This window comes from Sinohyriopsis cumingii, chromosome 10 (genome assembly GCF_028554795.1).
Source record: "Sinohyriopsis cumingii isolate HCF-2022 chromosome 10, ASM2855479v2, whole genome shotgun sequence".
NCBI classification, from domain to species: Eukaryota; Metazoa; Mollusca; class Bivalvia; order Unionida; family Unionidae; genus Sinohyriopsis; species Sinohyriopsis cumingii.
In genome coordinates, this window is record NC_142970.1 from 59899901 (window position 1) to 59913522 (window position 13622).

At 37.4% G+C, this 13622-nt stretch overlaps 1 protein-coding gene across 2 annotated transcripts in view; it reads left to right on the forward strand.

Moving 5' to 3' along the window:
- The window catches only part of LOC149790215 (armadillo repeat-containing protein 8-like), an 89386-nt gene that overhangs the window by 34568 nt on the left and 41196 nt on the right, over positions 1–13622 (forward strand). For both annotated transcript variants that reach the window (XM_089972230.1, XM_089972231.1), the window contains exons 7-9: positions 3567–3647; positions 10333–10408; positions 12905–13050. In XM_089972230.1, the coding sequence (XP_089828356.1) occupies positions 3567–3647; positions 10333–10408; positions 12905–13050 (303 nt within the window). The remainder of the gene's footprint in view (positions 1–3566; positions 3648–10332; positions 10409–12904; positions 13051–13622) is intronic.

Genomic DNA, 13622 nt, shown 5'->3' on the forward strand with positions numbered 1-13622 from the left:
GAAATACATACAGACAGCAACACCCTGAGCTCATATTATCAAGAATAAACAGTTACCTTTAAATCCCTACCAAAAATGCATAAATAAAACTCTTCTGTCACCACCAAATTGAGAGAGGAAAAAATGTTCTAAAAATAGACTAGAACTACATTCGTGGGTACTGAACTGGAAGTATTAATTGTGACCCGATTCCAGAAGCAGATATATTTGAATGTATTCAGAAGCAACCTCATGAATGAAATTCCTACTCCCATTCTGTGCAAAAATAACAAAAATGGCAAGAATCTCTAGGGGTTAATGAGTTAAATTATGTGTCTTTGGTGCTTCGACTGATAGTGATTTACTGCTGGCTAAAGTTTCCATATTTGTCACCATGTTTGCTTTTTTCAGGATATGTTCATATGCTGAGCTTGAGTGTTTAATTCATGCATTAGACTGGTCCCTTGTAGACTATGAACCAGGCAAATCATGCTTTAGACTGGTCATTTGTAGGCTGTGAGCCAGACTAGTCATGCATTAGACTGGTCCCTTGTAGACTATGAACAAGGCAAATCATGCTTTAGACTGGTCATTTGTAGGCTGTGAGCCAGACTAGTCATGCATGAGACTGGTCCCTTGTAGACTATAAACCAGGCAAATCATGCTTTAGACTGGTCATTTGTAGGCTGTGAACCAGACTAGTCATGCATTAGACTGGTCCCTTGTAGACTATGAACCAGGCAAATCATTCTTTAGACTGGTCATTTGTAGGCTGTGAGCCAGACTAATCATGCATTAGACTGGTCCCTTGTAGACTATTAACCAGGCAAATCATTCTTTAGACTGGTCGCTTGTAAGCTGTGAGCCAGACTAGTCATCAAGGTTTTATCTACCCATGCGTCGTGCGTCAAGTATGCAAACTTTTCTGATCTGACACAAACAATTTTAGCCAGTATGTAAATTGATGCCCCTCAGTGTTGTTTCTCTGATTGACACGAAACAAAGGTTTGGTCTAATTATTTTAACGGCTGGGTCACAACTCTTCCAAACAGAGAAAACACGTGCACACCAGTTTCTTATGTTAATGTAATCATAAGACACAGGGTTATAACTGAGTGTAGAGCCTAGAGTTGACCTTATTTGACCTGTAACTGTCAGATCATTTGTAGAAAGAGGATGTTAGAACCTTATATTACCACACTGAAGAAAGACTCAGAAAATAAACATGTGGTTTTTAAGTGATTTTTTTCACAAGAAACTATTTTATTCACACCCTTGTCACACAAGGAAACAATAATTTCAGTTTGCTCATATGTATGCCTTGCATTGTTCCTAGTCCAAGTTTCCACTGACCCTTGCCACCCCATTTTTGATATTTGGACATTTCTTTCTCTTGGGGTGTAGGGTCAGAGTCCATTCCTTATTGAAAAGCTGGAATTCACCGACACTATTTGGGAATAGGCTTGGGATTGAGAAACAGAGAAACTAGATGCTTATCAAGATTGATGGGGAAGACAGAAGTACCTTCAATTTTGAGGAAACTTTGAAGAAATGGGGGAAAATTAAAGATAGAAGAATCTAAGAACTTAAAAACATAAATGATTTGTTAAATTGTGAACAGTTTATTGAGTCAGAGTTAATTGTCCTCTGCCTTTAGCATTCCCATTAAGTTCACAAGTCTTAATTGTTTTACTCTGTCCTCTACCGTTAACATTTCCATTAAGTTCACAAGTCTTAATTGTTTCACTCTGTCCTCTGCCTTTAGCATTCCCATTAAGTTCACAAATCTAATGCATAGTCTTAGTTCAAGGTTATTTATAAACCTAAATAAAAATAAAGTGTAAGCAATGTATCAATTGATATATATTGACCTCTAATCTTAGAATGAAATAATATATGTAGATGAAATTATTTATAAAAATTCTGGATTTGATGGAATTATTAGTACTCATTTTGTAAATTCTGCATTCTTAACTGGCAAAATTCTAGAAACAAAAATTATAGTTTTACTTGTGGACACAGGTAGAGACAAATTACTTCATAACCATTGTGGTAGACTGGTACAGAGAATATAATTTCTTATTGTACAATACAATATGGATATAACAAGGAACCAGCCAGTCAGACTAATTAGGGTGAAGAATGGTTTCAGAGATGAGAAAAGAAAGATGCAGAAAATTTGTGAGGAGTAATGTTTATGATTGTGTTCGGCCAAAAAATATTGAAGGATTTCAAGATTCTGGATTTGAAGGAATGGATTCACCATTTATCAGAATCAACCCTTCATCATTTATGACTGTACAGTATTTTTAAGCTTAAAGGAAAATATATGATTATATAGGTTTGTTACATTTAATGAATGTGATTTCTGTTATGGCTGAGCTACGTAGATTCTGCCAAATTGACATAAGGATTCTTGATAAGCATGCAAAATGATGGAATATCTGCACATAGTTATCAACATTTTAAGCTCATCAGAAACCTTGCTTACCAATCTTAGAAAGCTGAAATCTCTAAAGTTGGCATGCCCAGAATTGAAACCTTGTAAAAATGACTGAATACAGATATTCCTGAATTAGAATAAATATGGTATTTACTTGCAATTCGAAAGTTCATGCTATTTTCTAGTTGCCAAATTATGATTTTAAAGGTGTTCATGCTGTTTCCTAGTTGCCAGATTATGATTGTAAAAAGTGTTCTTGCCATTTTCTCGTTGCCATATTATGATTTTAACAAGTGTTCATGCTGTTTTCTATTTTAACAAGTGCTCATGTTGTTTTCTAGTTGCCAAATTATGATTTTAAAAAGTGTTCATGCCATTTTCTTGTTACCATATTATGATTGTAAAGTGTTCATGCCATTTTCTAGTTTACAAATTATGATTTTAAAAGGGTGTTCATGCTGTTTTCCAGTTGTTATATTATGATTTAAAGTGTTCATGCCATTTTCTAGTTGCCAAATTATGATGTCAAAAAGTGTTCATGCTGTTTTTGAGTTGCCATTTTCTGATTTTAAAAGGGTGTTAATACCATTTTCTTGTTGCCATATTATGATTTTAAAAGGATGTTCATGCTGTTTTCATTTGCCAAATTATGATTTTAAAGTGTTCATGCCATTTTCTAGTTGTACTTGCCAAATTATGACTTTACAAAGTATTCATGCCATTTTCTACTTGCCAAATTATGATTTTAAATGTTCGTTCTGTTTTCTAGTTGCCATATTATGATTTAAAAAAGTGTTCATGCCATTTGCTAGTTGGCATTTTATGATCTTAAAAAGTGTTCATGCTGTTTTCTAGTTGCCATATTATGGTTTTAGAGGTTACCACAGGGCAACCAGTTTCCAGTTCTAAAATATTAGTCTTGCATGTGTCCATGCCAAGACACTTGCATATAAACAACACTGTCAGCAGGTACCATGAGTTGTTCCTTGATGTCAATATTGCTATATATTATCCATAAGAATTAGTCAGATTTTTTGTTTCACATAATTAATGCAAGAGAATGATGCCTCTGCAAATTTTATGAAAATATGTAAATGGTCTGAAATGCACACAACTATATAAAAGTATTATGTTACTTTTGCAGACAGAAGATCACCAGAACATCCTCCATAGAAATGGAGCTGTATCAGCACTTGCTCCACTTCTCTCCTCTAGTCCTTACAAGGTAATACATCTGTATAGAAATAGAGTTGTATCAACACTGGCTCCACCTCTCTCCTCTAGTCTTTACAAGGTAATACATCCTGTATAGAAATGGAGTTGTATCAGCACTTGCTCCACTTCTCTCCTCTAGTCTTTACAAGGTAATACATCCTGTATAGAAATGGAGTTGTATCAGCACTGGCTCCACCTCTCTCCTCCAGTCTTTACAAGGTAATACATCCTGTATAGAAATGGAGCTGTGTCAGCACTGGCTCCACTTCTCCTGTCTAGTCCTTACAAAGTAATACATCCTGTATAGAAATGGAGTTGTATCAGCACTGGCTCCACTTCTCTTCTCCAGTCTTTACAAAGTAATACATCCAGTATAGAAATGGAGCTGTATCAGCACTGGCTCCACTTCTCCTGTCTAGTTCTTACAAGGTAATACATCCTGTATAGAAATGGAGTTGTATCAGCACTGGCTCCACTTCTCTTCTCCAGTCTTTACAAAGTAATACATCCAGTATAGAAATGGAGCTGTATCAGCACTGGCTCCACTTCTCCTGTCTAGTTCTTACAAGATAATACATCCAGTATAGAAATGGAGCTGTATCAGCACTGGCTCCACTTCTCCTGTCTAGTTCTTACAAGGTAATACATCCTGTATAGAAATGGAGTTGTAACAGCACTGGCTCCACTTCTCTTGTCTAGTCCTTACAAGGTAATACATCCTGTATAGAAATGGAGTTGTACCAGCACTGGCTCCACTTCTCTTCTCCAGTCTTTACAAAGTAATACATCCAGTATAGAAATGGAGCTGTATCAGCACTGGCTCCACTTCTCCTGTCTAGTCCTTACAAGGTAATACATCCTGTATAGAAATGGAGCTGTATCAGCACTGGCTCCACTTCTCCTGTCTAGTTCTTACAAGGTAATACATCCTGTATAGAAATGGAGTTGTAACAGCACTGGCTCCACTTCTCTTGTCTAGTCCTTACAAGGTAATACATCCTGTATAGAAATGGAGTTGTAACAGCACTGGCTCCACTTCTCTTTTCTAGTCCTTACAAGGTAATACATCCTGTATAGAAATGGAGTTGTAACAGCACTGGCTCCACTTCTCTTGTCTAGTCTTTACAAGGTAATACATCCTGTATAGAAATGGAGTTGTAACAGCACTGGCTTCACTTCTCTCCTCCAGTCTTTACAAGGTAATACATCCTGTATAGAAATGGAGTTGTAACAGCACTGGCTCCTCTTCTCTTGTCTAGTCCTTACAAGGTAATACATCCTGTATAGAAATGGAGTTGTAACAGCACTGGCTCCACTTCTCTTGTCTAGTCTTTACAAGGTAATACATCCTGTATAGAAATGGAGTTGTAACAGCACTGGCTTCACTTCTCTCCTCTAGTCTTTACAAGGTAATACATCCTGTATAGAAATGGAGTTGTAACAGCACTGGCTCCACTTCTCTCCTCCAGTCCTTACAAGGTAATACATCCTGTATAGAAATAGAGTTGTATCAGCACTGGCTTCACTTCTCTTTTCTAGTCCTTACAAGGTAATACATCCTGTATAGAAATAGAGTTGTATCAGCACTGGCTCCACTTCTGTCCTCTAGTCCTTACAAGGTAATACTTCCTGTATGGAAATAAGGTTCTGTCCCATAAATGCCAAGTTTTCTGGGCCAGATCAGGGAGATCAGTGTTCACAATAAGGGAAATTGGGTCCAAATCAGGGAGATTGATATAATGATCAGTTTTGTCATGAAGTTAAGCGCAAAAGTGCACATCAGACAGAAACTAAGGACATTAACTACAATGAATAATAGTTACTCTAATTTATTAAATTTCTTATGTTATCGTGATCTCACAAAAAATAATTTAAGAACCTTCTCAAGAATCACTGTGCTTCAAAAATTTGTGACCCACTGGTACCTTAAACATTGAAACTTATTTTTTTCAACATGTGCCGTCTTTCAATTTGGTAGAGAGCTTTTTATGCAGCAGTGCACAAATCATTGGAAGATCTGAGGTCAGAACAGTCACACTTTGCATTTATGTTACATCTTAATAGCGATGACTTTTTCCACATACATTTCCATGGTACAGCTCCTGTGGCCTAGTGGTTAGAGCATCCGCCTTGGATGCGGAAGGGTGTGGGTTCGATCCCCGGCCGAGTCATACCAAATACTTACAAAAATGGTACTAACAGCTGCCTTGCTTGGCGCTCAGCATTAAGAGGTCATTGTTAGGACTGGTCAGCCTGGTGTCAGGATAGTGTGACTGGGTGGGACATCATGCAACATGTCTGCGGCATGATGCCCCTGTGCTTGACATCACTATAAACTGCCACACTGCAGACATCGTAGCAATATGACTGAAAAATTGTTAAAGCTACGATAATTTTTTTCTCTCCAAAATCCAAAAAAATCTGTTTTCATGCTTGTCTGTATGGTTCTTCCTTATCATGCTTATCTCAATATTCAGGTAGCCATGGTCCTTCCAGGTGTGGTTATGAAACAGAAACTTAGCTATCATATTTGCTGCAACTTCTACATAGAAGGACATCACACTCCTGAAGAAGCAGCTCAGCTGTGTTGAAGAAATGTGATCCATGTTGCTGCCATTTGCATCACTTTAGGTGCATGCTGTGATGATTTCTAATTTCATTGTGCTGCATACTCTTCCGGATCATTTTTCCCCCACTAGAAATGTTCAGATGTGTGTCAGAAGTTATGCAATACACAAAGCTTTCTCTCTTTTCACTGCAGTTTGCACATTTAAATTCATCTAACCACGTATACTGTTGAACATGCCAACGGTGTATTTTCCTATCTTTTGAATCTGTTAGCATACGTTTCAACATAGTACCCAAATTATATCTCCAAATACATCAAGAACTTTTATTTTTGTCAGGTTGCCTGCTAGCTATTATACATAACACATTACTCAATATTGAAATATTGTCGAGTTAAGCAACTTGCATGTGTCCAATAAATGAATTAGTGTGTGTTACGAGAGGTGATGTGATTGGTTGTTTGGTCGATAACCACATGATTGACAGGCTACGATAGTCATAAATGCCTATTGAATGTTGTTTAAACAGGAAATACCTATACTTGGCGGATTTGTGATTTCCTGGAGTTTTGTTGGCATTCGGTAGATCAAAAGATGGGGTCTAAAATCAAAAGACTATCACACAATCCAGGAGACTTGGCATGTATGCTATCGGTATGAGTCCACTTCTCTCCTCCAGTCCGCACAAGGTAATGCATCCTGTATAGAAATGGAGCTGTATCAGCATGACTCCACTTCTCTCCTCCAGTCCGCACAAGGTAATGCATCCTGTATAGAAATGGAGCTGTATCAGCATGACTCCACTTCTCTCCTCTAGTCCTTGCAGGGTAATAGATTCACAGTGTTTTATTGATTTTTAATACACTTAAAAGCCATCCATTGTTAGTGGCAGAATACTGCTAATGTTTGATGGGTTCAACTGGCTAGTTTGTGGTTTACTGTAAGTCACTAATTTGTGACACGCATATATTTAGCCTGCCAAATTACTTTTGCTAAATCTGGATTCTCTCTGAAATTAAGTAATTTAAAATACACATACTGTGATGACTGTAAATTTTTGGGACACATATGCCTTGGGACACCCTTTATTATTTTCAAAAGGAATATTTTATGACCTGTAAATGTTGGGGCATGAAATTATAGGCTGTAGTGTAAGTCTTGGGACACCATCAACCTTTTTTTCCTACTAAAAGCACCAAAAAAATTGCTTCATGGTTGTTAATGGACTGTAATCATGAATTATTATGAAGAAATGTTATAAATTATTTAATTTGTTTGAAAAGCCAAATTTATTTAATTATCCTCTGTTTTCATGTTGTTTCTTCCTATTTCAGATTTGTGTATAATTTCATTGGACAATGACAAAAATTTAGCATTTGCTGTAACAGTACCTAACTCATTAAAATGTGATCCCACTGTGACAACAATGAACAACAATAGTGTTTTATTCCGCACTCACATTTAGTGAGCTTATTTACATAATGGTGCCACTGCATGTACAATGAAGGTGTGAACTTGTGCTGATTGAAGTATATCCATTGGATTCAAATCAATGGCACCACTGAACTAAACTTAAATGATGTCTCCAAAATATCATAAAGAAATTTCAGAAATAATTGTAATACCATAAGAGCTTGGTTGCAGTTTGCTTTGACCTTAAACCTCTGTTTACATAGCCACAGTAATTGTGTCAGTATTATGGAGTAAAAGGCAATTACACACCATAGCTGCTAGACAAAATTCCCTCTTAATCCAAGCAAGTTTCAAGGTTTAATGATTAACTGGCCTGGATTGCTTTTGGAGGAAAAACATCTGCCAATTATAAATGAAGGTGATGCCAAAACTGTCGTCTCTCTAATTGATGGAAAATTACGAATTTGTTCAACTCAAACACATAATTGAAATTGATTAATGATGATCTTTGTCAATCTGTATTCCAAATTTTAGTGTTTAAATCATTCTTTCATAATTATGTAAAAGTTATATGAATATAAGCTGGTAAAGTTGTTATGTGTCCATGTTCTTAAAAGAAGTAACAGAAAAGAATGAAAAGCAACAAACTTTGTAAAATTCAACAAATAATTTATTTCCCTAAAATACAAAGTGAAAATGAAATTAAAGAACTTACAGTATTGAATTAAATCCCAAAATAATTATAGAATTACAGACAAAAGTCCTAATAATTTAAAGTTCTGAATAAAATTTAGTGAAAATCCAGATTAAGTCCAGTGCTGAAGGTGCTGATATACATGCAGCAGCCTTTATTGTGTAAATCCCAGTGAATGTCTCTGTCCAGGAATATTGTTTTTCTTTTAGCACTCTGTATATCCAGAGAAAATGATCAGTAAGTTAAATAATTTGAAGAAATAAATTTTGAGTGACCCTCTTTGATTCAGCTAAGTAAAACATGTATGTTTCCTATTGATCCATATAATGTTGCCAGGATATTGTGATCTACTGTACACAGTGCATTTTACAGCACCGTAAAAAATTTCTTATTTGGATACTATAGCTTAAAGATTTTTCCATTTACCACTGTCCATTAAGGACCTTTTTCCATTTGTTACTATCCATTAAGGACCTGTTTACATTTGAAGACTTTTTCCATTTGACACTGTCACTAAAAGGCTTTTTCCATTTGACAAAGACTTTTTTCCATTTGACATTGTCCGTTAAAGACTTTTTTTCCATTTGTTAATGTTCCTTAAAGGCATTTGTCCATTTGACACTATCCCTTAAAGACTTTTTTCCATTTTATCCTGCTATCTGATAAGAATCACTACACTTGTAACAGTTACACATTACATTGTGTTAAAGGGTGTATGTTGGTGTTACTTACACTGGCATAAGCAAATTCAAGATATGTAATCTATTTTGTGTGTATTGAGAGATACACTTGGCCATTTTATGCATACTGTATAAGGAGATACACTTGGCAATTTTATGCATATTGTATAGAGAGATACACTTGGCCATTTTGTGCATACTTTATACAGAGATACACTTGGCCATTTTATGCATACTGTATGGAGATACACTTGGCCATTTTATGCATACTGTATAGAGAGATACACTTGGCCATTTTATGCATACTGTATAGAGATACACTTGGCCATTTTATGCATACTGTATAGAGAGATACACTTGGCCATTTTATGCATACTGTATAGAGAGATACACTTGGCCATTGCTTGCATAATGTATAGAGAGATACACTTGGCCATTGCTTGCATATTGTAGATTGACTTGGCCATTTTATGCATACTGTATAGAGAGATACACTTGGCCATTGTATGCATACTGTATAGAGAGATACACTTGGCCATTGCTTGCATACTGTATAGAGAGATACACTTGGCCATTTTATGCATACTGTATAGAGAGATACACTTGGCCATTTTATGCATACTGTATAGAGAGATACACTTGGCCATTGCTTGCATAATGTATAGAGAGATACACTTGGCCATTGTATGCATACTATATAGAGAGATACACTTGGCCATTGCTTGCATATTGTAGATACACTTGGCCATTTTATGCATACTGTATAGAGAGATACACATGGCCATTTTATGCATACTGTATAGAGAGATACACTTGGCCATTGCTTGCATAATGTATAGAGAGATACACTTGGCCATTGTATGCATACTGTATAGAGAGATACACTTGGCCATTGCTTGCATAATGTATAGAGAGATACACTTGACCATTGTATGCATATTGTAGATAGACTTGGCCATTTTATGCATACTGTATAGAGAGATACACATGGCCATTTTAAGCATATTGTAGATACACTTGGCCATTTTATGCATACTGTATAGAGAGATACACTTGGCCATTTTATGCATACTGTATAGAGAGATACACTTGGCCATTTTATGCATACTGTATAGAGATACACTTGGCCATTTTATGCATACTGTATAGAGAGATACACTTGGCCATTTTATGCATACTATATAGAGATACACTTGGCCATTGCTTGCATATTGTAGATAGACTTGGCCATTTTATTCATACTGTATAGAGAGATACACATGGCCATTTTAAGAATATTGTAGATACGCTTGGCCATTTTATGCATACTTTATAGAGAGATACACTTGGCCACTTTTTCAGGTCCAGATGCCAACTCTGAAATGTTTTGCTGTGATGAGCTACCAGAATGAAGAAGTGTCAAAGACCATAGCAGCTGGTAATTATTTATATTTACTGATTCATTAGGACACAGTAATAAATGGGATACCTAGCTACTGGTAATTATTTATATTTACTGATTCATTAGGACACAGTAATAAATGGGATAGCTAGCTACTGGTAATTATTCATATTTACTGATTCATTAAGACAGGGTAAGAGATGGGACACCCAACAGCTGGTAATTATTTATATTTACTGATTCATTAAGACTCCGTAAGAGATGGGACACATAGCTGTAGGTAATTATTCTGTAGGAGTTTTTAATGTATTTATTGATTCATTAGGACACTAAGAAATGGGACATCTGTAATTCCTTTCACAAAATTATGCCATTCTGACATAAAAGATTTTCTTGGAGGTATATTTTACATTTATTTACAGTATTTATAGACACAACAGAAGAGTTGATACATTCTAAATTGTTTTCAATAATAATTTTTCAAGCATTGTTTATTTAAGAGATAATGGTTTACAAACAGGTGTCTACCTGTTTTTGGTGTTGCATTTCATACCAGTATGAGAGGGTTGTGTTAGTGTTGCATTCATGCCAGTATGAGAGGGTTGTGTTAGTCAGTGGTGCATTTCATGCCAGTGTGAGAGGGTTGTGTTAGTGTTGCATTTCATGCCAGTATGAGAGGGTTGTGTTAGCCAGTGTTGCATTTCATGCCAGTGTGAGAGGGTTGTGTTAGTGTTGCATTCATGCCAGTATGAGAGGGTTGTGTTAGTGTTGCATTTCATGCCCGTATGAGAGGGTTGTGTTAGTCAGTGTTGCATTTCATGCCAGTATGAGAGGGTTGTGTCAGTCAGTGTTGAATTTCATCCCAGTATGAGAGGTTGTGTTAGTGTTGCATTCATGCCAGTATGAGAGGGTTGTGTTAGTCAGTGTTGCATTTCATGCCAGTATGAGAGGGTTGTGTCAGTCAGTGTTGAATTTCATCCCAGTATGAGAGGGTTGTGTTAGTGTTGCATTCATGCCAGTATGAGAGGGTTGTGTTTGCCAGTGTTGCATTTCATGCCAGTATGAGAGGGTTGTGTTAGTGTTGCATTCATGCCAGTATGAGAGGGTTGTGTTAGTCAGTGTTGCATTCATGCCAGTATGAGAGGGTTGTGTTAGTCAGTGTTGCATTTCATGCCAGTATGAGAGGGTTGTGTTAGTCAGTGTTGCATTTCATGCCAGTGTGAGAGGGTTTTGTTAGTCAGTGTTGCATTCATGCCAGTATGAGAGGGTTGTGTTAGTGTTGCATTCATGCCAGTATGAGAGGGTTGTGTTAGTCAGTGTTGCATTCATGCCAGTATGAGAGGGTTGTGTCAGTGTTGCATTCATGTCAGTATGAGAGGGTTGTGTTAGTCAGTGTTGCATTCATGCCAGTATGAGAGGGTTGTGTCAGTGTTGCATTCATGTCAGTATGAGAGGGTTGTGTTAGTGTTGCATTTCATGCCAGTATGAGAGGGTTGTGTTAGTCAGTGTTGCATTTCATGCCGGTATGAGAGGGTAGTGTTAGTCAGTGTTGCATTCATGCCAGTATGAGAGGGTTGTGTTAGTCAGTGTTGCATTCATGCCAGTATGAGAGGGTTGTGTTAGTGTTGCATTTCATGCGAGTATGAGAGGGTTGTGTTAGTCAGTGTTGCATTCATGCCAGTATGAGAGGGTTGTGTTAGTGTTGCATTCATGCCAGTATGAGAGGGTTGTGTTAGTCAGTGTTGCATTCACGCCAGTGTGAGAGGGTTGTGTTAGTCAGTGTTGCATTCATGCCAGTATGAGAGGGTTGTGTTAGTGTTGCATTCTTGCCAGTACGAGAGGGTTGTGTTAGTCAGTGTTGCATTTCATGCCAGTATGAGAGGGTTGTGTTAGTGTTGCATTTCATGCCAGTATGAGAGGGTTGTGTCAGTGTTGCATTCATGTCAGTATGAGAGGGTTGTGTTAGTGTTGCATTTCATGCCAGTATGAGAGGGTTGTGTTAGTCAGTGTTGCATTTCATGCCGGTATGAGAGGGTAGTGTTAGTCAGTGTTGCATTCATGCCAGTATGAGAGGGTTGTGTTAGTCAGTGTTGCATTTCATGCCAGTGTGAGAGGGTTGTGTTAGTCAGTGTTGCATTCATGCCAGTATGAGAGGGTTGTGTTAGTGTTGCATTTCATGCGAGTATGAGAGGGTTGTGTTAGTCAGTGTTGCATTCATGCCAGTATGAGAGGGTTGTGTTAGTGTTGCATTCATGCCAGTATGAGAGGGTTGTGTTAGTCAGTGTTGCATTCACGCCAGTGTGAGAGGGTTGTGTTAGTCAGTGTTGCATTCATGCCAGTATGAGAGGGTTGTGTTAGTGTTGCATTCTTGCCAGTACGAGAGGGTTGTGTTAGTCAGTGTTGCATTTCATGCCAGTATGAGAGGGTTGTGTTAGTTAGTGTTGCATTTCATGCCAGTATGAGAGGGTTGTGTTAGTCAGTATAAAAATAAACTGATGATACATTTAGGCAATATGTTATGTAATATTTCAGCCACCTATAATGGTGATGGCCTTCCGAGTCTGTTTGTACGGCTTCTGTCTCGAGATAAAACGTCTGAGATGCAGATGGCTGTGGCTAAGTGTCTGACCTATATGTACCGTGGAGGAGCTATGGATCATCAGGACATCAAGTTAAAGGTAGGGTTAATAGAATACTGTATACTGTGGCATATGTGTACTGTGGAGGAGCTATGGATCATCAAGTTAAAGGTAGGATTAATAGAGTACTTTAGACTGCGACATACATGTACTGTGGAGGAGCTATGGATCAAGTTAAAGGTAGGATTAATAGAGTACTGTACACTGTGACATACATATACCATGGAGGAGCTATGGATCATCAGGACATCAAGTTAAAGGTAGGATTAATAGAGTACTGTACATTGACATACATGTACCATGGAGGAACCATGGATTATCAGGACATCAAGTTAAAGGTAGGATTAATAGAGTACTGTACACTGACATACATGTACCATGGAGGAGCCATGGATTATCAGGACATCAAGTTAAAGGTAGGATTAATAGAGTACAGTACACTGACATACATGTACCATGGAGGAGCTATGGATCAAGTTAAAGGTAGAATTAATAGAGTACTGTACATTGACATACATGTACCATGGAGGAGCTATGGATTATCAGGACATCAAGTTAACACATTAACCCCTAGCGACGACTTTACGGGGCAGGAGGTAGTAGCCTACTGC